Raw genomic sequence first — 26,318 nt, 5'->3', positions numbered from 1 at the left:
ATAGCAGGGTGACTTCTGTGGGGACTTGATTAGTTTTTGAGGGTTTATTTTGCTGTATCTCCACTTCTTAAGCATTCTTTCATAAATAAGGATAATGGGTTTGCATGCAATATTCTTGTCTAATTACCAGCATAATATGGATATTGGATTTCAGGCACCTCACAGAGAAAAATACTGATACATGAAAAAGGACTAGACCTGGGACCTGGTGCTGCATTCTATCACTTCTAACAAGGTATCTGTGATTTCATAGCTCACTTGGGTAGTAAATCCAAGAATGAATTTCTCAAAAGCATGAGAACTTTTCAGAGTCTCATCTGGTCAATCTCCAAACAACATGGAAGTGCAAGTCCAAAACTCTTAATTTCAAATTGCCAGGTCATCTCCAGCTGATCTCCTAGTCATATTCATCTCAAAAAAACCCCAAACCAAACAAAAACATCAACAGCAGAGTAGAAACAGTTTAATGTTTCATGTGCAAAGGGAAATACTTCATTACAAGGTAAACAAGCAAAACATTACCCAGACTCCTGTTGCTGCCTTGTGAATCCTTCCTGGAAGAAGAACTGCTAGGTACACTGGAGACTGAATCATATCTCTGGGGACAGGAAAAAAGGAATCAATTCAGAGCAACAGGTGCAAAACCCAGAGATTATACCATCAGACAAGATATGATGAAAACTAAATACTCCATTTCAAATAATTGCCTGATTCCTTACTAGTTTCTTGATCCAGCAGCATGCAATTACTATTTTGCTGCAACGAGCTCATAGAGGACCCATTGGACCAGCAGACATTTTTTTTGCTCATGAATATACACACAACTTCATTGCTATGTAAGACATGATTATTATGAAAGAAATAAACACAGTGCTTTGTGCCAAAGGAAACTTCCACTGTTGCACCGTTCAACTGATGGGAGAAACCACAAGATGATGAACCATGACATGCTGTCAGTCCTGTCCTGCCTAACTGCCTAACTTGGGTTTCTCAACAGCCCCTCTGGGCCACAACAGCAAATGTCATAGGAGACACCAGGAAAAAGCCTCTTGAAGTTGGTCAAGATGTTGAAATTTCGCCTCCAGTCCTCCCAGTGTACAGTGCAATGCCCTCCAGTGTTTACTCTGGAAACAATGCAGCAGGGACAGACAGACTGAGCAATCTGAGTTCTCAGTGTAACCCTGGCTGCAAGGGGAACTCACCTTGATGAACCGGTGAGGGGGGCTCCTCAGATCAAACATTGAACGGCTCACATCCAGGGGCCCAGCCAAAGCACTGGCTCTTAAATCACTAACTAATAAGACAAAAAGAACAATAAAAATCACATCAGCACCACTGCTAGGGAAAAAACTTAACTAAGAATAACTTTCACTCATCACTGGAAGTTATCTGTTCAATCCTACAGATTACAAATGACCAAAATGGTTTAAAGGCAGTGTGATCTGCTGTTATCTGGTCATGTTTTTCAGGAACATGGGGATGGGGCAGGGGTGAAGAGATGCTGTCTTTTTCAAAAAATTAAATTTTTAATAAAAAAATGTAAATTTTATACAGAAAGCTGTCTGTAAAATATAAAAAAGCAGAAATATTTTAATCATAAAAATATGCTGTTTACCAATAATAAGTAGAATTTCAGAAAATCATTAATGAGTTTACTTTTCAGTTTGTTTGTGTGGAGGTTTTTTTTAAGATGAAGAGAAGGGGCTTCACATTAAAATTCAAGAATTTAATTTTGTACCTTCCAAATAAATATATTCTGTAGTTCTAAACCAACACACATGAAAAATATCACAGTACTTGCTGCGACAAACTAGGTTTAGAGTTTTGTTTTAATAGTTTATAGATGGATAAAGTTCTAAGTTCTGAAACAGCTGTCAAAAAACTCTGAAGGAAAAATTTTAGAACTATAATTTAGACACAATAGAAAAACCTTTCTTGTGTTTAAACTTACTAAGACAAAACTAGTAAAGTGTTCTCTTTGCTTGAGGAAAAATGGAAAAAGAGATGATGGACTGAAGGGAAGATGCTCAAGACAGTTTAATAAAACCCATTTGGCTCCCACCACAGGTGCTTACAAAGCCTGCTAAAACCATATGTGTTAAAGGCTGCTAAAATTCTACATGTGTTCTGTTCTCTTAAAAAATGTATGGAACAGTCTTTTCATGTAGTCTCTATGGTGATTCAGAATTCTTTTAAAACAGAACACAGACTGAGATATTTTCCCCCAGCTGAAAATGAGAATGCTGTACCATCCTAAATAAAACATCTTTAAAAATGTGAGCTGTTGCCAGCTTCCAATTTCATGGAGAGCGTAAACCTTTCCTGGAGTGTTGGAGTTTTCTGAATGCATTTGCCTTAGCAATCACAAGCTAGTCATTTACTCCAGTCTGAACAGTATTCACTACAGGACACATACACCAATGAACAGCACAGAAGACACTTTTTACCTAGGTAGCCAAACACTTTCTATCTAAACTTTTACTGTCTCGCAGCCCTCCCTCATTCCTGCACACTCAGAAGTGGGGACATTGCTGTAGCTTCAAAAGCTAATTACAAAAAAAGTCAGCATATAGCATCATGGCCCATTTTGCACCTGTTCTTATCATCTGCTCCTGAATGCTTTTTGGTGCTTGCTCCTCTCCCCACATAGGTACTCCTGAGGCACTCCTCCTACCCAACATACTGCCTGGCTTCCTTTTTCCATCTCCCCCACCCCTCTTACTGGCAGCTGAAATCTCCAGTACTGCATCCTGGTCTGGATCACAGGCAACTAATTTGGCAGTATCTTACTTTGCCAATTTCTCTACCTTTGTGTGATGCATACAAGCCTTGTTAAGCCCCTAAAAGACAAAAGGTAACAGTGCACCTGAAAATTAAGCAGAGCTGGCTCTGCAGATTGATTCACCAACCAAGGAGTGTCTGTAGCACACCGACCAGCTTGAGAACTGTGATAACCAAACAAGTCTTCTGTAGACTAATGGCTTTTATTCCTCTTACCTATAAACCCTGAAAAGGGGAGGAAGGCAGAGAAGCAAGGGTGTGGTCCTTCTCACCTGATCCATACAATTTCCTGCTATCTGCTTTTGCTGGGCAGCGCCTGATGAGATCAGGAGAGACGCGATGCTCCAGATAGAAGGGGTTGTAGACGTCACAGCTGGGCCACTGGAACGCGCCGTGCAGCTCTGCCTTCCGCTCGCCAAACGAGGCTCTGGCTGACTCTGTGAGGCACAACAAACAGCAATTGCAAGGGCTCCAGACACAACACATGCTGCCTGGCTTCACAAGGCAGGCAGAGTGCCTTCAGGGCAAAGGACAAAATATTTCAGTATTATCTACTCTGGGTAAAGGGGGAAGAAAAAAAGAAAAAGAAAACACACATTCACATTATAGCAGGTTTCTACAGTGTGTGAGCAAACACTGGAATTAAATTGGTCATAAAAAACTATGCACACCCTCTCTTGGGGTTTTGCAGTAAATGCCTAAGTAGTTAAACACAGAAGGTTTCAAAGACAGACAACAAGACAGAAGTTAACCGCAAAAGTAGTACTCTGTGTATAGAAAACCTCCAAATTATTTAGTTAGCTACCCCCAGCATGTTCTTACTGAACTAACTGGGCCCCTAGATCTTCAGGAAGATCTTGTACAGAAAGATAATGCAGCTTGTGACTGCAGTTTCCTTATCTACTTTTCATGGCAAGTCTGTCCATGATAAAATCACCAGCCCAAAATTACTTGAATTGTGGGCTGAGGCATGAGTAGACATATCTGAGACTGCCCGAATCCTACCCCTTTATTCAGCTCAGAATAATTTCAGAAAAAACATGTATGTCTTGGTCAGCAAAACAGTGAGGAACACTGCTGTAGTGTTCTTTACTGTCTGGACTAAAATAAGTCTTATGTAACAGCACTTTACAGAATGGCATGACCTGGATTCTGCCAAATTCTGATATTTGCTTCCTTCACTTCCCCTCCCTGGACTTCAACCTGTCTCTTAAAAAATTCTTTACCCTGCAATAAAGTACCTTCAGATCTGCAGGTATCTTGCACCATAAGAGGCAAACTACCACTGCTCAAGAGTCCTCTCCTGCATGTGTTAGTAAAGTAAAAAACTTAAACACTGAGATGGAACATGGGCAGTGATAAAGCAAGAACTCAAGCAAAATGGGCTTGAGCATGATGTAAATCAGGATGAACACTAAAAGTGAGGCCACAAAGAATTGCTACACAGCAGATGATGGAAAATCCAATGTTCCAGACCAGGAGCACTTCTTCCTGCGAGCTTACTTCTGTGAGAGCCTGAGACACACTGCAGTGAGCACTGAAGAGAAAGGCTGCCAGAACTTAATTGCTTTCAGAAGGGTTGCCAAGAGCTAACTCTGAGCATGTCCTGTTTCACTAAAGGAAAATGGCCAGACATGCACAGAAAATGGTGAGGAACTGAGAACAGCACTTGGACTTCTACAGATATTTAACAACAGTCTAACAAAATAGTACCCTGAATACATTTTTTGAGTATGCTGGTGCTTTGGCTAATGTGAAAAAAGAACAACAGCACACTTCACTCTATTTAGTAAATCTCCCTAAAAAGTATACACTGCGTTTTTAAGCACAACTTCATGCAGCTTAAAGCTGCACACTTAAAAAAATTAGTATTTATATTTGGAAAGAGAAATGAAAGTTGCCTACTTGACATAAGAGTCACTTTTCAATTATTTGTTCAAAAATTTAAAATATTTGCTCAAGAGTCAAGTCATCCTGCCAGAAGATCTAACAGCTTGCAGCCTAAAGGACCACTCTGTACATCAGGTCCCTCAGAAATTATCAGGAAGCAGAATTCTCAATGTAGACAAGTCACTGACTGTTAAGATTGTGTAAGAACAGCATGAACAAGGAAAACATTCACCTAAAGGCTGTTAGATACATCTTCCTTCTCTCTGGAGAACATCCATGCCTCAGAGTCCTTGATGAACTTCTCTGTACTGTATTTTGAGGATGAGATTAGACTAAGCAAGGCAGAGCCAGCAGCAAAGGGGATAATCAGGAGCATGTCCTGCTTTTCCATAGCATATCCAACCACAAACTTACAACAAGTAGCTACTGAAACAGCAGGCAACTGGGGAGATCAGGCTCAGAGATGAGGGGGCCTCACATGTTCTACCTCCAGCCCTTCAGCTGCCTGTTAATGGCTGCTGCATGCCAAATGAAGCCCACGAGAAGATGGGGCACAGAATGGCCAGTCTGCACTGACTTAGCTTGGCCATGGTGCCAGTGGTACATGCAGCAGTGGGTGGGCAAGAAGTTTGCTAACAGCCCTGCAGGAGCAGGAAAGAAGCAACAGCAGGGACCTAGGGAGAAGAAGAGGGAAGGGTGGGAATAAAACCCCACAATCACAAAAAAGTTAGTTAGGACTGCATTAGTTGTTATGCAACATATGATTGCCTTCTTTCAGTTATTAGGCTTTTCACCTTCAGAAAGGAAATAAAGTCACATGAGGCTAAGAACATACCACCAGCTTATCATGTCCTTGAGGCAAAGCAATCCTAGAGAAAACAACTGTTCAGGTATGTCTCCGTGCCAAAGTTTTCCCTTGCCTAATTCTCTGCATCTCCTGGCAGGACTAAAAGCCTAACAGTAGCATATGCTCTATAACTGACATTATTCTTTTTAAATGCCACTGTGTCTAGATTGAAAGTACCTCATTTTGGCAGTTTGAGTATTGGAAGTAACAGAGGATGAAGTACAAGACTGTTGTGAAGCAGAAAAGAAATAGTACCATATGAAACCTCATAACAGGGGATCTGTGCCCCCTGGCCTCCCAAAAAAAGGAGCAGGAAATAATAGGGACAAAAAATTCTGCCAGATAGTAGCATCTGCCATCTATTGGCAAAATTTGAAAAGGAAGATGTGTTAGTATGTTAAAACATACCAGAATATTAACCATGAAAGTCAGAACACCCTCCTCCTTTTACTTGAGAGATATGGATACTGGGGATATGTTAGGTCTTTCCTGTCTTGTCTCCACTAAATTCAATAAATTCTTTCTAAAGATTCCATTTCCTTTAAGCATCTTCCATTACTTTTGAATATGAGCACTGGTGTGCAATCATCCCATTCAGTTTTATTCACACAACATCACAGAGATTCACAGTTGGATGACACTCTTCCCAAAACCTCTCTGGATTTCCAGAGAGAAAAGAAACAAGCTCCCTATTCTCCTGGGACCTGACAGCACCAGCCTGGCAGAGCTCAAGTGTTTGGACAATGCTCTCAGGCACCTGGAGTGACTCATGGGGTGTCCTGTGCAGGGCCAGGAGCTGGATTTGATGATCCCTGTGTGACCCTTCCAGTTCAGAACAATCTATGATTCTTTGAAACAAGACCAGGCTTCTAGCAAAGTTCTACAAACATGTTTTCAGTGGGAATACTTAACAACATTGAAGGTGCAGCAGAAGCTAACAGCAATTTCAGCAATACTGTCTGTATTTTACCTTTAATCCCTCCAGCATGTGAGATACCAGGAAGGTTCTTTGGCTGTACATAAGCCATTCTGAATGGAGGGACCACAAATGGCACCTCCTGGCCATCCAGGGGCAGCTTGGAAAGCAAATAATCCTCAGAACAGCCAACTTGACGCTTCACTGACACAGAAGACAATGGAGGCTGCTCTACAATATTTGGCTTGCTTGCAGCTACTGCTTCAGATTCCTGCACCATGGAAACTGCTAAAAATAGAGAGCAAGACAGAGAGTGCACATGTGCATTATTTTTTGAACAATACTATGAACAGATCTCTTCTATTTAATAGTATCTCTGCTTGATACTTTACTCAACAGCTGCTAGTATTCAGTTTTACAGCATTCAAGACTAGCATCAGGAAAAGATATTCATCCTCCTGACACCTGTACTGATCCAAACTCTTTGTTGCCCAAGCTTCTGTATTTATAGCTACCTTCTTAAGTGAATTTGCACAAGAGCTACACTTGTAGCATAGATGAGTTCTTCAAACAAATAAGACACCAAACAAAACCCTAACAGAGTTAAAAATAAACAAAAAGCATTCAAATTCTCAGAGTTTGAAATATATAAGATCTTTACACAACCTTGGGTAACAAAGCTGGCTTTTTTGGACAGTATTCTAGACTGCAAAGAGTAGACTTGAGACAACTGTTATTTCTCAGTTCCAATTCATAATATTAACAAGCATGGGTTCAATCTCCAAGTGGAGGTATGGAAAGAATTCTGAATGTTGTAAGAGAAATCAAATTTATTAGGGGTAACACAGTAATTCTATTAATGGGAAATCTCATCACTAATGCAGCAAAACATTTGCTAAACTCTCATTATGTCAGAACTCACAATCATTTTTTTCCTCGTCCACGCAGAAACACAATTTACAGCAGGTTTTTATACATTCTGTTGCCATTGTTTTCAGTGTTATAATTTAGAGGGGACCTCAATCAGCAATCCAGTGCAGCTATCAGACCTGAAAAACACAATAAAACAAAGCATAGTAGATGGGAGTAAGTAAAGTCAGAATGCAATATTATCAGCTATTTAATAAGCAGTTGCTTTTTATACACAGTCCCAGGATCAATCAGAAAGTTACTTCAGTCATAAAAGGATCAGAGCCATCAGATTTCTCTCACTGAGAAAAATCACTTTTATATAAAAGCACATGGAAAGAGGTAGTTTTAACATATGGCATTTAAATACTTTCAGTGATCCACCCAGACAGGTCCCTGTCTTTTGGGAACACTGAGATTCTCCTCATATTTGTGTGTGCCACTGGGCTTTGGAGTTTACTCAGCTTTACAACTGTTTTGACATGGTATTGTCAAGCCATTTGCAAGATGTGTTTTTAATTCTGTTTCCCTTGTTCATGTTTCTCCTATCCTCTTTCACTCTCCTACTATTTTCACATACATCCATACATGTTTACATTTTTCACTCGACATACTCCATACTTTTAACTTGAAAACAGGCTTTATGAAGGATGCCAAAACTGCCTTCTTTGAGAAGCTACTGCTTTCTCATAATTGTATACACATGAAACTGAAGACCTGGTTTATTATATAATTGTTTGGTGTGCACACAGAAATAAAGCACGCTGACTTTCAGCAAAATAAGAGGCATGTAATCTACAAAAGAATGAGAACAAGTCTCTAACAGCTGGTTAACATTATAAGAACTTTATGACAATACTAACTGGCCTCATTTAAATGTCTTTATTCATATCCTTATGCTCTCTTTTCAGAGAGACACAGACAGCTGTACTGCCTCCTGTCCAAAACTTTAGCTGTCTAAAGTCCTTTCACATCCACCTAAAGTACACAAGGTTCTTAGGAGAGCACACTCAAGACACAATTCTAACTCAATGAAGATTAGAAGACACCAAACAGAACATGAACATAGGTTGAAGGGATGAGGAAGGTAAGTAAGATAGAGGGGGAAAGCATGGAGAAAATATGCAGTTTTAGCAAAAAAAAATGAAAAATGGACATGTTTGCTCAGTTCTTTCAATTGCAAGAAATTTCAAAAGCATCTGTGCACCAACACAGAAACCATTCCACTGCAGCTTGAACAGTGCCATAATAGTCTTTGTATAGTCAAAGACAGCTAGAGAATCACACAAAGTCTATGGAAATAAATGTAATATTCCCCAAATTTTTCTTGCATTAAAAGCCCCTCAAATTCTGTAGATGTCAAGTGGAGATAGTAAGCTATGGACACTTTCTCTAACTCAAAGACAATTACTTTGCACAAAATCCCTCTCTCAGTACTTGCCTTCATCTTAAAACTGCCCATGAGTGTGAGTACAGGAAGAGATCTGCATCAAAAACCTTCAGAGGCAGTGCCACCAGCTCCAGAACCTGCTCTGCATCTTTACAGAAGCATGAAAAGAGGCATGAGAATTTCTCATTAAATTCTCCATGGTTCAAATGATCAGACTTTCACTGCTGCTCCTCCCTTGGAGTCATACTCATGATAGCCAAGGCTGCTAATTTACTTTGGGTTCCCTTGCAGTGATTTTCCTTCCCAGCTGTTATCAGTATACAGCTGCAGTTAATATGCTTCACTCTTGTTCACCATGTTTAAACTGGACTGAAACAGCTGCTCTGTTTGCTCCAAGCTTTGCAACAATGGTATCTAAGCCTCAGTGGCAGTTTGCACAGGCAAAACAGACTTTTATCTCAAAATGTCCAGATAGAATTTATTCGCTACTGCTGCTGAAGAAACCAAAATGTTAGTACTGCCCTACTTCCTAGCTACATAAAGTAGAAAAATTCATTTTTCTGCATCAGAGAAAATTCAGTTCATGGTAGAGAATTGTTTAGCTGCAACAATTAATGTGAGCAAAGAAACAAATGGAAATCATCTGTCTCAAGCAGCTGCCTTTCCTTCACAGGGGTGAGTGCCTTACCTAGAAAGAAAGGGCTTCCTATGGGCATTGAGGATTTAGCAGTCATAATGCACTTCTCCACCTCCTGTCTGCTATCATTAAAAAAGACCAAAAAGACCATTTTTCACAGGAATGCCAAGTCAGCTGTGATAGTCTTTAACCATTGCATTTTTCCCCATTTATCAATACGCAAATGTTCATACATTTTTCTTCTATCTAAAGACAAATATAAAGCAATTCATTAGTGCCTACTGTAAAGAAGAGTTAGGATTACAGATTGCTCTTTAGCAATAGGCAAGGCAATATCAGTAGTGAATGGCAAAGTATATAGACACACATTCTTAGAGCCTCCATTTCAGTTTTAGCTTAATTATAGGAGTTTGAAAAGAAAGTTCCATGACTAAGAGACCAGAACACTGTTTACACTTCCTTAAACTTACAAATGTAATGTTTCAGTGACAAACTTGCACTTGGGCCCCTAGCCTTGCACCACAGCCACATTACAAAAAAAAAGGCTGCATTTGCTGAGGGACAGCCTGTTTAGACACAGTGCTCCCTCGTTCTGCTTAGAGCACTTTAAGCAATCAATAACATGGATGGTCTCAATTACTTTAAAAAGTTTTAATTCACTTAATTAAACTACCATGATAAATATTGTTGGTTTTTTTGTTTGAGCAATCCTGGCAGTAAATTAGATGGCTTGGCTCCCACAATATATTTTCTTGTATCTGTATTTTCCAAGCTGCCTACAGTTATTTATACAACTTTCACTGCATGCAAAAGTTTTCTCTTAACCATGTGGGAGAGAAAGAAATTTAGCAGGTTCTGTTGTGTATTTTATTAACTGAAAATAAACAAAAACATTGTAGAAGACTAAGCAAGTATTTAATGATCTTGACAGAAGTTGACATTTCTATCAAAGGTTAAACTTATCCCACATGCCAGATCCTTTTTGCTGGTGTTTGCTACCCAAAAATCCTCAGTATATAATTTAACAGTTGTAAAAAGGTTGTACTAACATGAATTTATCTGGGAATATATTTATGAAATAAACCAGAAGTGTAGAGACATTTGTTAGGTGCACCACCAAATCCCAAGGAAGTACTGACTTCCCAGCAATGTCATCCATTTTAACAAGAAGACTCCTTGACTTTCTACTACTTTTTGGGGTTAGTTTTTGTTGGGCAATATGCACATAACAAGGGCATCCTCAATTTTTGAGATTCTAGACTGACAAAAGGATGGGAGGGGGAAGAGAATTCACCCTCATTTTCAGACAAATAGAGAGAAATCACTTTGCAGAAGAGGGAACTGAACCTACATCTTGTCACTTGTGTGTCAAATTTTCTCTTTCTTGGTGTTTTTCACCAAATTCAACAAGCCATTTCATTTCCCTTTTCCCAGTATCAAGCCAAAGTTAGATAAGCAAATGAAATTCAGCAAGAGTACTTCCACACTAAGGCAAAAAGAGAGCCAACCTTATTAGAACATCCTAGAAACAGCAGTTTAAAACCTAACCACACACATACACTGAGCCTAGAGAATTACAATAACTATTATTTTAATGGGTTTAGATGGAAAACATAAATTATCTTAATGATTTCCAGATTCCTCTGATAGAAATTTTGACTGAGCTAAAATCAGATAAACAGAGTATCAAAGACTTTAGTTCCAAATGCCTCCAGAACAATTACAAGACAGAGATGTTTGGAGAAGAAAGTAAATATTTTCAACAACTCATTAAAGAAAAAGAACATGATAGAAAACGGATGATAGCAATATTAAATATTAAAAGCTGAAAGCAGTCTGAAAAGAAATGTCAGGTCTTTACTGCCTTATGAGGAAAGGGTGTTTTGCAACAAGACTGCAGGTTGCCAATGAATTTTACTGCATTTGGTCACAGCTCTGCTCCCTAGGAGTTGAACAGGTAACACATTTAGAACTACACAATAGAAACAAAGGTGAAATAGCTGCTCTCAAACAGGGAAAGCTGGCTAAGCCAGACATTTTGAGATTTATTGCCAGTCATAAATGATAATAATGCATTCTCAGATCTGCATTTTAGAAACATACCACAGCAAAGTTCTAGTAGCAGTAAGTTCTCACACAGCAGGATGTGTAAAACAAAATACCCAGAAAAAAGGGATTATCAGTTGTTATAAAGCATTTGGGACAGATCTTTGAATGACTTAAGTGTCTACAGCTCCAGGAGCCCCAGAGGAGCCAGGACCCTTTGCAACATATGAGGATCTGCCCTCTGGAGAAAGTGAGCTCAAGCTTGCTAGCTCACACCTCAGCCAAACACCTCATTTCTGATACCTCCTCTGCTACCTGTTTATGCTGCTCTATCATTTTCTGCCTTTTGGATCCACAAGACGCAGTCAGTCCCAGGCATATAAATCCTTCAGCGAGCACAACAGCACCAGCTCAGCTCTCCAGATGTTTTACAGAAGCACAGCAAAAGCTGCTTCTGATGTAGGTCAGATGGATTATCTTTTGATGGTGCAGATGCTGCTCCAGGCTTAACTTGCACAGGCAGCTGTTTTGTGGTTTTGCTTCTGGGGGAGAGTGTCTGGGAGCTGTGCACCCCTCTCAGCACAGCTCTTCAGCTCAAGAGGGGTGGCTGATGGCCACCACGTCTCAAAACCAGCCAGCCTTAGTAAAACAGCCTCAATGGTTTTGAGACTTTTGCCTCCAGGTACTTTGCTACTACAGCAGCAAGGACAGCACATGTACCCACACACATCTACCAAAAATATAAAGCCCACAGTTAAAAAAAAAAATTAAAATACTAGTTTTATGGGGACTGTATGCAGGTCTGACTTGTACTGCCCACATAGGAGAGACATGTATTTCAAGTGGGCCTGAGCATGTGAAAAGAGGACACAGCTTTCATTCATATTCATTATAAACTTGAACAGTAGCAGGATGTCTGCAGGAATTACAAAAAGAGGAAACAAAAAATGTCATGCCAACACACACCTACCAGGTGCATGATAAGAAGCTCCTTTCTGTACCTATTTCTGCAAGAAGCCCACAGCAGTGATATTTGCAGTAACCAGTGGGTGGGTGTGTGCATACCTACACTCCCCTTCTCTGCTTGTAGCCACAACTCCTGCAAGAGCATGAAAGCTCTGGAAATTTGCACACAGAGATTATTCCACTTCTGCCTTCCAAGGAAATGACAATAATATGAGGCTTTCTCTTTTTTTGTGACTGGAAAAAAAAAAAAAGGGATTTCATCCTGAAAGCAGTGGATCACAAAGATGATACTGAAATAACACAAGAGAAAAAGAGAAGTTATGAGGCTTTTGAAGGACACAACCAGAAAGACATTCTTGTGAGAGACATCTTACAAACAGTTCAACAGATGCAAAACTCTCCCAGTCCAGCAAATGAAAAAAAGAGTGTAATTGGATATTTAAAACTCAAGAGAAGACCATGCATCATTAACCTAGTTTAGCTGAAGGAGATTTTACGACAGACCATTGCACAGCCTGCCTTGGGCAAAGAGGCTCCCAGTGTTGTTTGAGCAGTTATGCAGTGGAATCAGGTAACAGAAATAGATAGTAAAGTCACACTCCATGATGCAAACAAACCACCAACTGCCCAGGCTCAGGAAGCATCTTCCCACACTGGTAAATGATGACACAGCAGCACATCAGGGGAAACTTTACATGTTCCTCTCACTGATCACAAAAACAGGAAACTGAATGGAACAGATAATGGGTATGAGCTGTTAGTCCTGTGCTGCAACCTCCTCTCATTCACTACAGGATGCTAAAGCAGAATTTTGCTTCTGAAGACCAGAAGGCCCATTATGAGCCCATGTCCCACTCTGCTCAGCTTCTGACACCAGTGGATTTCAACAAGTTATGACTGCGCTACACTCAGAAACTTTAGCAGAAAGACATGTTTTTATTTCAGAAAATATTACAATAACTAATTTCCCTCACTACTAATATTGTAACTATCTCCAGGAACTATCCACCTCAGCCTCAAAATATCACAAGATACTAAATGAAATATTTTCTCACCTTAGACTAACACTTGTAAAGACAAGCTTGCTCTCACTCTTACAGCACCGTATTGACATTCCAAACTACCAGTCCCTATCGGCTCTGCATCCTTCTGACTGTATTTTGAGCAAGTGAAAAAGATGAGGAAGGTGGGAGCCTGCAGACAGCATCTCCACACTCCCTTTGGTGACTGCCATAGCTTTCAGGTAAGATATTGTTTGCTGGGCTCTCCTATAGGTAACAGTTGCAAGTAAAGTTAAAACTCTTGTAATCAGCAGGAGTGTTTAATATGCTTAATATGTCACTGCTATCACCCAGGATGTGACAACTTTCGAGGGAAAGGAAACCACCCCAGATATCAGTTCTTAGCTTAGGAGTTGTCAATAGCAGTAAAAGCAGAGCTCACTGTGAGCCCATGAGCTGCTCTGCATCTTCTCCTGCCAACAAGGTCCAGCTCTAATTGTGCCAGGGCAGAAACTTCTCCTGGAGCAGCCACATCTTCCCACACGCACTTCTGAGGGAACATACCGTGTCCCACTCCAGTTTTGCCTTCTCTTTCCAGCCTCTCTGCCCGCTGAACCCTCAAGATCACTTGTGCAATCTAGCTGTGGTCTCATTCAGCTCAGCAGCTGCTTCTTCCCAGGGCTCCAGCCTGGAGGAGGCCAAGAGGCTTTCAGCACATCTGCACACACAGCCCAGGCACAGAGCACCAGAGCACATCACAAAGCAGAACTAACTGCTCCTGCCTACTTCCCCTAAGAAAAATAAAGCTGAGCAGGTGTGTGTGCTTGAGCTATTGTGCTACAGGAACAACTGCTTCTGCTTTTCAGGCACCCCTTGGAGAAGGGGAACAAACCCTGGCATGAGTACAGGATCCAAAGCTGTCCTTCTGACAGGGGCCCCAGGGACACCCTGCCTCTGGTTTAGCACTACAGCCTTGCACCTGCAGCCCTCAAATGCAGACCTAACCCAATCCTACCCCAGGATGCAAAACATTAATAATATAATTTACAAGTGCCAAAAGAAAAAATTCCGTAAATATGAACCAGTTTTTCTAGTGTGAGATTTATATTTGAATTAAGAAGGAAACATTATAAATCTATCCCATGACAAAGCTTAAAACTTTGCATTTTAACATGCTGAATCTCCTCTGCTCTGGGCTGTAAAAGTTGATATAATGTTTCTTCCTAATGTTGCATTAGGCAAGCAACCAATTCATCCAATTACTGATCTGACAACACTGTTCCTGTGAACAAAAGATAAATTCACTGACTTGGACAAGAATGTACAATATTGTATGTATTGGGGCAGTAAACAAAAGAATAAATCCATTATGTTGGACTGCAGACCTTTCTGGATTCAGATGGAAAACGGCAAAGCAAGAGTTGAAGTCAGGACACCAGAAAAGAAAGCTGAAGAGAGTACAATATCTGCAAAAAAAGAACTTGGCTTTTGATGAGAACATGGAAAGAATTCAACATAAGATAAGTCCTTTGCTCTAAGCAGATTAGGAACAAATCACAACAATCACCAATTGTTACTTTATAACCTAAGACTTTCTTTATGTATTCTGTGTCAGGTTTTAATCCAATTTTTTTCTCTTTCTGCCGTTAATGCCAAGAAGCCATGAAAATAGAACTGTCAGCAGTCCTTCTATAGCTCTGATACCAAACAAAACTGGAAACATCTGGATTCATTTTTCAACAAGACAGCCAAGGAGAAGGTATTTTAGGCAAGAGCATCTGCCTGTGGAGTTCCCTAACATGGCTAAATGTGTCTAGTTTTGAAAAGATGGCCCTTGGAAACCAACTCAATGCAACACTGAAAAAGAGCATTGAATGGCACTCAGGATTCCTCAGCTGCTGCCATGACCACAGAGCCGTACAGAAAAAACATGGATACACATACACCATCCAGACAGTGCCTTCAACAGCTCTTCTGTATGTTTGGGGGAAAAAAGAGGAAAAGAAAAGGAAGGAAACCCAAGGAGTTTTGCATGGAAAAACAGTTTCATTACCATTAAAACAAGAATGAAGATGGACAATTTCTTTATATATACTTGGGCACACACTGCTTTGTTTTAGGTGAAGCAATTTTTTAATAGTTATTTTGCACATAATTGTTATTCTGTTTCATGATGAAGACAAAAAACCCATCAATTATGGAGTTTCCAATAGGTGAGGGTTCCCTGTTCAGCAGTTCTGCCCCAAACTGTCACTGTAGAACCAGTTACACAGTGGGGAGAGGAAGCAAACATGCAGGATGTAGAGATAAAAGCTGAAAGACTGTCTGAGATTAACAAAGGAAAGGTGACTCAAGTACATTTCATATATGAAAACAGGTTAAATGAATGAATCAAGAACAGGAAATGGGAACTGATCTTAAATAATTCAAATCCAAACCAGACTGGGAGTATGGCTCTGCAGGGCATGTGCACCGAGCTCAGGAAGCTGCCTAAACACACACTGAAATAAAAGTCCAGAAGGATACTGTCCTTATAAAGTACAACTATTTGTTACTTTTTGCATGAAATCCACCCAGAACCACTATGAGAGCCCCAGCAGTGCCTCCCAGAGCTGCACTGGCTGGAGCTGCTGGCAGCTGCCCAGCCAGATGAGTGGTAACCAGGCATTGTGTAACAGAGGCATTTTTCTTTACACAGACATGGGGAGAAACAGCAGAAATCAAAACTGTCTCAATTTAATGGCAGTATCTAAGATCCCAGTCATTATTGGCCAAATGCTGCTACAGGTCTGGGACCTGGTGGTGGGGCTCTGCTCCCTTCTGAGGAGACAGAGGTCCTGAGAGCAGAAGCTGGCAGCATGAAGCTGCCATTCCCTGTTTTCCCTTAGGACAGAACTGTTTAACTACACAGTGAACAATTGCTACACCGTAAATGTATGGGTTTAAAAAAAATTCTATTGAGTTTAAATCAACACTCTTCCTAAGAGATTTTGGATCCATGATTTCACACCCTGGTCAAACCACATCTGGAAGTACCTATACTACTGAACAGAATGAAAGCCAGAGTAATTTAGGCAGATGTTCTGTGTTTTATTAAGATCTCATGGAAGAAATTTTTTTGCAACTCCAGTCACTGCTGAGAAGATGGAGAACTGAATGGGAAAGTCAGAAAAAGCTCCCAATCTAGAGGCCAACAACTCCCTTTTTGCAAAAGTAATTAATGGAGAAAGAAAACCCAACAAAACCAACACAGAAATAAAATGTTTAGAATTTCTCCCTATTGAAAAATTTAAACTGGTCTCGAGAATGTTTTGCTGTCACTTGAGAGTGCTGAACAACAGAATTTATCTCAGAAACAGGATGCAACTTGCTTTTGTATCAATTCACCACTAACCACAAAGGCACAGCTCAAGTGACTTTTACACCTCATCCTGACCAACCCTCCTGTCTGCATGGCAGGTGCTTTCCCTATTGGAAATGTACAAACACAGTGCACTCACTGCAGGCCTGACCTTTACAAAGAGAATTCTGCCACAGCCTCACATTGCTCTGCCTCTCTGTCCTGGTCAGGGGCTGGGCCATCTCTGGCCCCATGAACCCCTGACCCAGCTTCAACAAGCAGGGTGGGCAAAGCCACCTCCAGCCCCCTCTGCCCACAGAGAACTCTGGGGAGAGAGGGGCTGCATTCCTGCAGGGAGAAGGGACCCCCAGCTCTGATGATGAGGCTGTGCCACCAAAGGCAGGCAGCCTTAGGCTCTCCATGCTTCAGCCAGGGCTGAGGCACTACACTGTGCATCCATGCAGGAGCTCCAGGGCCCAGAGCCAGGCCCCCTGCCCAGGCTGCAGCACTCTGCACCTGCTCACAGCCAGCTCCAGCCTCCAAAGCATAGGTGCCAAATTAGTGGAGTGCCATGGAAGTTTCAAAGTCATTGGGACATGGCCCTTCTAGACTGCTTTTTTTCAAAGCTGGTTTAATTGCCAAAGGAGTATCTCCAGAACTCACTCTTCAGGCCATTGCAGTGACCACGAGGAGCCCCCAAACATCAACACCCTTCATTTGGGACCTCTGTTCTGTCCAGTTTAAGTCTGGCTATTAGATGACTGAAAAACAAAGATTCAAAACCAAATTACCAGGGTACAATTTACAGGAAAGATAAGCACCAGATTGATGACATAATTTATTTTTGGCACTGAATTAGTGCAAACTTCAGTTGCAATGACAGGCAAACAAATACTCATACTAAGCTTAAGACAAGTATCCTCACCAATTCTGCATGGTTTGATGTATTAAGATCATTTAAAAAATATAATGGAACACAAAGAAGCTCAAGCAAACCCAGGTTCTGAACCTCTTCCCACATGAGGCTTCTCAGTTTAGATGTGAAGATCCATGCTGGCTGCAAAAGGCTTCCAGGCTAACTTCTCCGTGCACAAGGAATCCTCCTGATGGAGCCTGAGCAGCATTACAAACTACAACAGCATGGCTTAAACACAGACTGTTCCACTTCCAGTCAGAGCTTGCTCTGCCTTTCACTTTAAAGAGATGAGATCTTAAGTTCTCTGCTGACAGAGATTGGGTGTTGTCCTACTTAGATTAGAGAGAATATTTACCAGATTTAAGGTATCTGGGGAGATAGCAACTCAGAGTAAACAAAGCCATTCCTCTATAAAATTGAACAAGAGTCCAAAGAGAGGAGAAATACTTCAGGATATGCACCACATAAAACTCACTAAATGAAGTAAATAGCACCTTAATCAAGCAAAAAAAGTTCAATAAATGTTTCACCAAAGTCCAAGTGTACTGCTGGTGTAAGCCACAGCAGACAGGAGGGACATGACAGGCCTCAGGCAGCCGAAGTGTGGTTTCCCAGCTGAGGCTGGGCTGGCCAGGCAGGCCCTGTGGCTCTGCCCTCACACACGGGGGCTGCATCTGCCTGTCCCAGCCCTGCTGAGAGGGCTGGCTGCTCCTGGGGGGCTGCTCAGCTCTGCCCTGCCAACAGCCACTCCTGCACGACCCAGTAAACACGCAGCTGCACGCTGAGCTGGCCCAGCTCACTGATTAGATACAAAATCAAACGACCAAAATAAACAACTTTTTTTTTTTTCTTTTAAAAAATAAGTAGTTTTTCAACTCTCCCAGCTTGTGGATGACTGCACAAGGTGGGGTCAGAATGCAGTGGGGAAAATGGGGGCCAGAGCAGGACTGCCCATTTCACAGCCAAGCCACAGCCCTGGGGAGTGCATTTAGAGTAACTTACAACAGAAACTGAACCACCCACCAGCAGGATGAGCGAAAACCAAACCAGCAGATACTAAACAAGTGACAGAACAAACAAGCAAAACAAGTAAACCTGAGGTTTAGGACAAAGAGAAAGAGACCAGTGCCTAAACCTTTTTCCCAACATTTAAATTAATAGCCTACACACACATGACTGAACAATCCCGCCCACATTCATTCTTTCCACAGCATAAGAAGAAAGAGGAATTAATCACTTGGGGATCCATCATCAAATTAAATGCAGGGGAGGGCAGTGGAATTCATGTGACATCTGTGAAGTCCAACACACCCTCTGGGTGAAACGTTTTTAGTAGGTGTCATTTTTACAAGTATTGGCAAGAATCAAGGGACACTTCAGTAATAAATGTATTCTCTTGAAATTAAGTATTGCTTAACCACATATATTCTGCAAATATATATTTTAATATTTATCATACAGTTGGAAAAAGGATGAAAAATTAAACTTCCCCACTCCTGGATTTATGCCCTAGCCACTGAGTTGTAAGATCACAGCTCACCTAATGAATATTTGTGTACTGAAAGCAAGGTGAAACAGTTTAATAAGTAAGAAGCCAGAGACCACCAGCCCAGAACAGCACAAAGGTTTATGGGTCTAGCACTCTCTTGAGAAATGAAGGATGCAAAATCAGAACTTGATTCTTCACATGTGTCTAACAGCTATAGAAACAACCTAGAAAGAACAGGAAGGGAGAGAAAAAAGGCATGGCAATGTATTCCCTTACACGGTTTTTAAGTAGTCCTTATTCCCTGATTCCTGACTCTCCAAGAAGAACTTACCAAGGTATACCTCACTTCTGAATGCCTGGACACCCAGCTAATCACCACTGTAAAAACTAAAGGCACATAAAAGCAGCAAACCTTAGTGCATTCAGCAAATATCACTGGGGAAAACCTGAGCCTGCACAGATCAGAGACTGAGGGCTGGGACTGCAAGGGTCCAGCTCCAAGGTGTGGGTGCTCACAGGAGCTTTTGGATGGGAAGGCATTGGACAGCTGCGGCCCTGTGGAAATCCTGAGTTATTTTCCTGCACAATTACAGCAGGCTGACTGGAAGTGTGCATTGTAGGAACAGTCACAACACCAACCTTCTCGTTCTTATCTAGAGAAATCAAATCCACATCAAAGGAGAGTTACAAGACCAGCTTAATTAATGATGGTATTTATTTCTGATTGCTGTTTAATAACCTGGGTGATCCAAAACACCCAGGATCCAGCTTCATGGTATGGATTCAACAACTGTGAACCGGACAACTTGAAACAGCTTACAATTATACCTGCTGCTTTAGCAGTGCTCATGGATACAGCAGGACATAACTTCGGTAAATATGTGTTTTCTGATGCTAATTTCATCCCACGCACAGGGAAACTGTCTAGCTATATTCACAACTTCCTTTGGAGTTGTGGCTAAACCACATCTCTAATTACCTGCAGCAGATGAAGATGATCTAATTAGCTATTGCTGGCCTGTGACATCACTTAGCTGCTAATTCACACAGAACATCTGAATTTTAGAAGGCCATTTTCATACAGCAATAGCGCGCCGAAACTGTTCTAAGTACAACTGAAGTGCAACTGTCCTAAGTACAACTGTTCTATGTACAACTAAGTACAACTGAACCTCGCACCTAATTTGAATGAAAATTCAATTCCCCGGTACTTCAAAATAGTTACTACTTCATTACCCAGTTAGTACCGGGAATGAATAATTAGTGCTTCATTCTCCAGTACTTCAAAATAGTTACTACCTGCCTGCATCTCCCAAAGTCGATAGGACTCACAGACACTCGGCCGCCTCCGCCGGGGCAGCTCCTGCTCCCCGCTGCCCTGCCCGCGGCCCCCTCACGGGGATCCTGCCCTGGCCCCGCTGCCCGGCCCGGTACCTGCTGGGATGGCGCTGCGGGCCCCTCCGCTCGCCGGAGCTGCTGCATGGACGGGGACGAAGCCGGAGCCGGTGCCGCAGCCGGTGCCGCCGCTCTCCCCGCGCTGGAGCCGCCGCTCGGTGCGCGCCGCCTGCCCTCACTCGGGCCCTGCCGCTCTCCCGTCCTGCCCTCCTCAGCCGGGCACGGCCGCTCTCCCCCGTTCTGCCCTCACTCGGGCCCTGCCGCTCTCCCGTCCTGCCCTCCTCAGCCGGGCACGGCCGCTCTCCCGCCTGCCCTCCCGTCAGGCCGGGCACGGCCGCTCTCACCGATGCTTCGCCTAGTTCCCCGCGGCCAGGGACCTCCACGCCTCACCGATGCTATCGCCAGGGGAGTTTTGACCTCCACGGGCTCCACCGACTACTCTTGGGGCACTTGCTCCGTGCCACACCTCATTCGGTCTCTGGACGACCTGCTCGTCTAGCGCTTTTGCTAGAAGCACAGCCAGGCTTCTGTTTTAGAGAGAAAAAACGATTTTTTCATGTTTTACAATGTTAGAAAACGGCATGTCCAGTCGGAATATGGATCCGTGCTATCCGTATCCGATCTCACACGGGCACGTGAGAAAGCCCCTGCCACGAGAGTGCATAGTTCGCAGGGTAATTTAGCGATCACACACAGCTGGTTGGTTTAGAATTTTCAGCAGGAAGTTCTGGTTTGGAAATTTCTTTGCAGGAAGGAAAAGTTCTGTAAGTGTCAAGGTGGTTTCTCCTTGATTCTAGTTTTGGTAACTGGAACAATACCCCAAGAGGCAAATATGAAGAAAAGGAGGGGCTGGATTAGTAGGGAAAGGTGTGTATTTCCCCCAAGAAATGTTTACACTCTGAGAGTACTTAAATTTACAGTCATTGAAGTTTTGTACAATTGTCCTCATAGGTCTTGATTTGCAGTCTTTAGTGGCTTCCCCATTCACCAAAACTGTATTTTTTCCCGTTACAATATTTTTCATTTTAAATTTAATAACACCACAGATCTGCTGCTAACTAAGAATTTCATGCCTGTCATCATGCAGTGTAACACAGCTACTTCAAGCTCCAGAGCCACTGTAAGGGGAAAGAGACCCTCTGCCAAAAGCACAGACATAAATTTTGAGCTGACAAAGCATCTCTGTTCATCTCTGCTCAGAGCCTGTTGCAAGTACTGGTATCACATAGCAGAGAGGCTCTGTCTCCTGTTAATGGAGCTCATGAGGTTATGCATGGTCACTGTTTTAAAGAAATACCAGTAACCTGGTATGCTTCCAGAATTATCTGAGTCCTCCTGAGGTGCACATTAATCACACATTTCAAGGCATCTCACTGGATTAATTTACAAGACCAAACAGCTTTTTTTGTCACTGTTCACAGAAGTGCCTTGTTAAACTGCTGATAAGGCCCCTGTATGCAGCTTGCTGCTATCAAGTTACCTGGGCATTGTCATGCCCCAGGATTTTTCGGGCTCTCAACGACTTCCAGTCCTGCCTGAACTACTCTCCAGCTGCTGGAGTTGCAGGGCAGCAGCAGCCGTCCATTGGGACTGCAGGTTGCCTCTCTGACGAAGGAAAAGACATTAAAACCAGTACTTTTGACAAGGCAGTTAGAGGAAAAAACCAGTTTGCAATATGACCTTCCTTCTTCATCCAGGCAAGACTGTGCCCTGTAATTTGAGAGGGCCTCTTAACACATCTCTGTGGCTCTTCTGATGGTTTGGGACACCTTCCAATCTTTTCAGCTGCTTGAAAATTGGGAAGTTTGTTTCAATAAGCACAAAATTCAGCTGTGCTGAATTTCAGGGATGTGGACAACCTGATCTTGTGTGCATGGGGAGAGCATTACTGTACTGTGATGTTTTTAGCTGAGATGGGAGACAAACCTGCCTCCTTCCTTGAAAGATTTTTGTTGCAAACAAACCTAGTCTGAAGATCAGCAGTGAAACCAATTTTACCTCTTTTCTTGTCAGCTGCAAATATGATCTTGCTTCCCTGCCCGTGCCCAGAGTGCTCCATGCTCTGCTGTATCTTTCTGCAACTAAACCTTGCCTCACTGGTGATGTTCCCCTCCCTCACTGGCTCCTGCTGTTGGCTCCCCTCTCCTCTGGTGACCATTCCAGGCTGTCATTGCAGCCACCCATCCTCACCCATTCCTGGTTCTGTGCAGCTGCTCCTGCTCCTTGTGTGCCTCTGCTCCAGGCACCCCCGGTACTCAGAGCAAGCTAATAAACTGGGCTGCTTCTGGCTGCCTCTGCCAAACCACAGCACTCTCAGCTCCAGAAATGCAGGGCTCAAATACTTGAGCAGACCCATGCAGGGCCAATAGAAGAGAATTTATTAGTCTGGGCTATGCTTCACCTCTCATGTTCCCCAGTGAGGCCTTGTCTCATTTGTTTTGAACCTCTGCACCGCAGACTTTTTCACTTGCTGCTGAGCCTGTTTATGCTATTGGATTACAATTTCCCAGTGTTTTTCTTGTTGAAAGAGAAGTAGCCAGCAGACTATAGAAAGTATCTACAAGCAGGAGTCTATATTATCATCTCTGGGCCTCAAATCTTTAGGAACTGAAATAATAAAAACCCCATGTAGAAATACTGACACAAATCTTGAGAAATTATTTACATCTGCAAATACTTTCAAACAGATTAAGACCCTTTTTCTTCACTCTCTGCAAATGCTCCAGTGAACAAAGTTTTCAGCAGGAATGCTGATGGAGGCTGCAGCTTTGAATAAATTCGGACTGAATTCTCCCACGTGATCCTTTGCATCAGAAACCTGATCCCACCACCTATGCACACTTACTGACATGCCAGCTTCCGTGTTAGAAATCAAGGAGTTCAGAGGTTGAATCAATGTTTGCACAGAGCACACTGAAATCCTTTAAACACAAAAGTGGAAGACATAATTGCTTAGCAGCTCTTGACTAGTTTATGAAGAATTACATGAAATTAAGCAGCTGATGATTCCAAATAGCTTTCCCAGCTCTCTCCCAGCTGAGAATCCTTCAGAGCAAGCAAGCATTTAACACCACTACTTATGAAATATTTTAGTTGCAGAAACTAACATCAAGTGATGTACTTATGATCAGAGTTAAATTCCAGGGTATATTGCAGTAGCCAAGTGATGAGCTCAGCCATCAGGACCTAAAAGCAGGGCGTTATCAGGACAAGTCCAGCACACAGCCTACACCATCTCATAGCCAAACTCCCTGTGTAACCACTAAATTAGGTTTTCTGAGGCAGAGACCTTTTGAGAGAAAAAAGGATTTCGCAACGTAGATTTCAGTGGAATAGCAGAGTGGTTTTCAGCTGAAGTCTCAAAGGAGTTAATACACCTTCCTTACAAACAACTTCTGCAGCCAGAGGATTTTACTACCATTAAAGTTTTTGCAGCAGTAATCTTTGTCCCCTGAGGGTTTTTTGGGAGCAACATGAAACTGTTTCCTCATCCTCCTTGTCCTGCTCTCAGCTGGAGCCTGGTTTCTTTCCATTCCCATCATAACCTTTGGGTTTAGCTGACACCTTCCCTCCTCTGCCACAGATGCTGGGTGTGGTCCGCACACTTCATTAGCGAAAGCTGCTATAATTCAGTCCGTGACTATTATTTTTATTTTCTTCTTTTATCAAATGCATGTTTAACATCACACTTTCTTACCTGTTTTAATTCTGTCAACCATCTGAGACTGCAGCCATTTGCCTTTTCCCACAGAGCTGCAGAAGGACAGCTTTATTGCACAATGGCCAGTACCATTTGAAAATGTTGCTACAATGCCTAGACAAGCAATTACATGGAGATACTCTGCTGTTCAAATTAGGCACTCTCCTTAACTCATTTAGATTTGCTGTACTGTGAATTTGAAAATAGACTTTCTGGCTTGTTATGTTTTGCCTTATGCTGTAAGGCAGATTTTCTTTGCACACACACATCATTAACACATTCTGATAATAAATCCAAGGGGGATTCATCCTTTGTGCACCAGAACATTTTGTCTCTCCACAGCCAGTCTCACATCTGTGTGAGCTGAAGCAGTTGCTCTGTGCTCCACAGTGGCCTTTAACATTGTCAGTGCTGCCAGCCCCAAACTGTCCAAAGGTGAGGAAAGGTTCCAGGGTGGGTAATCACTGAGGCACAAGGGTGCTGCTCTGGCCAGGCCATCAGCTTCAGCCCAGAGTGATGAACAGGAGGAACTGTGGGTGCAGGAGCAAACAGCTCTGTTTTCTCCTCAGGGGACATTTGTTGCTGCTGCCAGTGTCCAGGCATCCAAGATGACAAATCCAATAAACTCAAGAGGTGTTATAAACCTTTATGTGTTGTTCAGAAAAGGATGTAACAGAGCCAAGGCATGCTCCTTGCAGTGTTTTCTAATCTTGTCCTTTTCTTGCCTGACTTCATTAAGAGCCAGATGCTCTTAATCTGGCACAGGTTTGGGAGGACATTGTCACATCTACTGAAAAAAGATAAGACTAAATGTTATCAACATATTGACACCTTCAGATATTTTTTGTAGGTCTTATACCTGGGAGATTGTGGGTAGGTGGTTCTTGCCCAGCTTTAAAATGAGCTTGCTACATCAAAAATCAGTTGGCGTATCAAATGTATAATTTGATACATTTGATGAGATCCAAACAATTCCAGAAGTTCCCTCTTTGATTTGATGCTGTGAGACAATATATTTATACAGTCTGCAGTTTAAAAATTAAATTTTTCAGAGTTCAGGGTAAAAGAGAAAGTTAGAACCTTATCTGCTGCTGATTTCAGGAAAGATATTAAAGATGAATTATCTTAAAAGTTACTGTCTACCTTTCAGTGCAGTAGTTGGAATTGGTTCAATAACAGGGTTTCAAACTGTTCCCAAACCTTCATTGTTAGGGGGAAAAACTCCTACAACAAAACAGGAAAGACCTGTTTCAGGACGGGCTGTTGTATTACTGAAAAAGGGCCCATGGAGCACCTGACTCTGAAATGTGCTTATTTATTATAAATAATTTCCATGGCGTCACATTAACAAACATAAAAGGTCACGAACCCCTGTATTTGAAGAAAATGTTTGACATCTGGGATCTGGCAGAAGTTCCTCCTGTGGGATGGATTGTTTGCACAGAGCTTTATTGAAGAATAATATTAAGAATAAATTATGAAATATTAGTGTAACCTAGTAAGAAATTATTGTATTTTACAAGCCAGAGACATAAGAGATTTTACAGAACTATTTCAGTTACATCTGATGTAAAAGCACATCAAGGAATGCTAGATGTGACCAGTTAGCAGCGACAATCTTTCCCTGCCTGGGGAGTGCTCCCTGGGCTGTTTGTGAATCCCAGGAATATGCTCTCCCACTAGGCTGGGGTCATGCCACCTCATGGGGTCCTTCTGGGATGCTTCCCAATCTCTGTTACAGTCCCCCTTGCTTGTGATACTGCCCAGAAATGCCTCTTTCAGTGTGGAAGAGGGGATGGGAGGCAGCTTGGCCTGTCCCAGCCTGCTCAGGGCCTGGGTCCCTGCCTGGGCCTTTTCTCCCATCTCTCTTTTTGGGAGCTCAGGGCCAGGTGCTGCTGCCCTGCCCTGTATTTTCACACCACCATCTCTCTAGAGCCTGCTGAGAGCCTCAGGGCTGGCCTGTCTCCCAAAAGCACACACGGGGCTGCCCGAGGAGGAGCAGATGTTCCTGTCCCCAGGAAGAAGAGGCCAGCCAGGTGTCACCCATGCACAGAGCAAGGACAGCACACAAAAGATCCTTTCTGAAAGGGACTGA

The 26,318-nt window shown here is 42.4% G+C and overlaps 1 protein-coding gene across 4 annotated transcripts in view; it reads right to left on the bottom strand.

Moving 5' to 3' along the window:
• The window catches only part of TC2N (tandem C2 domains, nuclear), a 38,830-nt gene that overhangs the window by 9,298 nt on the left and 3,214 nt on the right, over positions 1-26,318 (bottom strand). Inside the window, exons 1-6 of one of the 4 annotated variants that reach the window (XM_064714504.1) lie at positions 20,563-20,767; positions 7,357-7,483; positions 6,489-6,722; positions 3,054-3,218; positions 1,203-1,294; positions 523-598 (exon numbers count right to left, since the gene is read on the bottom strand). In XM_064714504.1, coding sequence (XP_064570574.1) covers positions 523-598; positions 1,203-1,294; positions 3,054-3,218; positions 6,489-6,722; positions 7,357-7,423 — 634 coding nt within the window. In that variant the 5' untranslated portion in view covers positions 7,424-7,483; positions 20,563-20,767. The other 3 variants (XM_064714505.1, XM_064714503.1, XM_064714506.1) reach the window with 3 other exon arrangements.

Source organism: Zonotrichia leucophrys, chromosome 5, assembly GCF_028769735.1.
Source record: "Zonotrichia leucophrys gambelii isolate GWCS_2022_RI chromosome 5, RI_Zleu_2.0, whole genome shotgun sequence".
Lineage (NCBI taxonomy): Eukaryota > Metazoa > Chordata > Aves > Passeriformes > Passerellidae > Zonotrichia > Zonotrichia leucophrys.
Note: the sequence above shows the minus strand (reverse complement) of the source record. Positions and strands in the feature narration are given on the sequence as shown.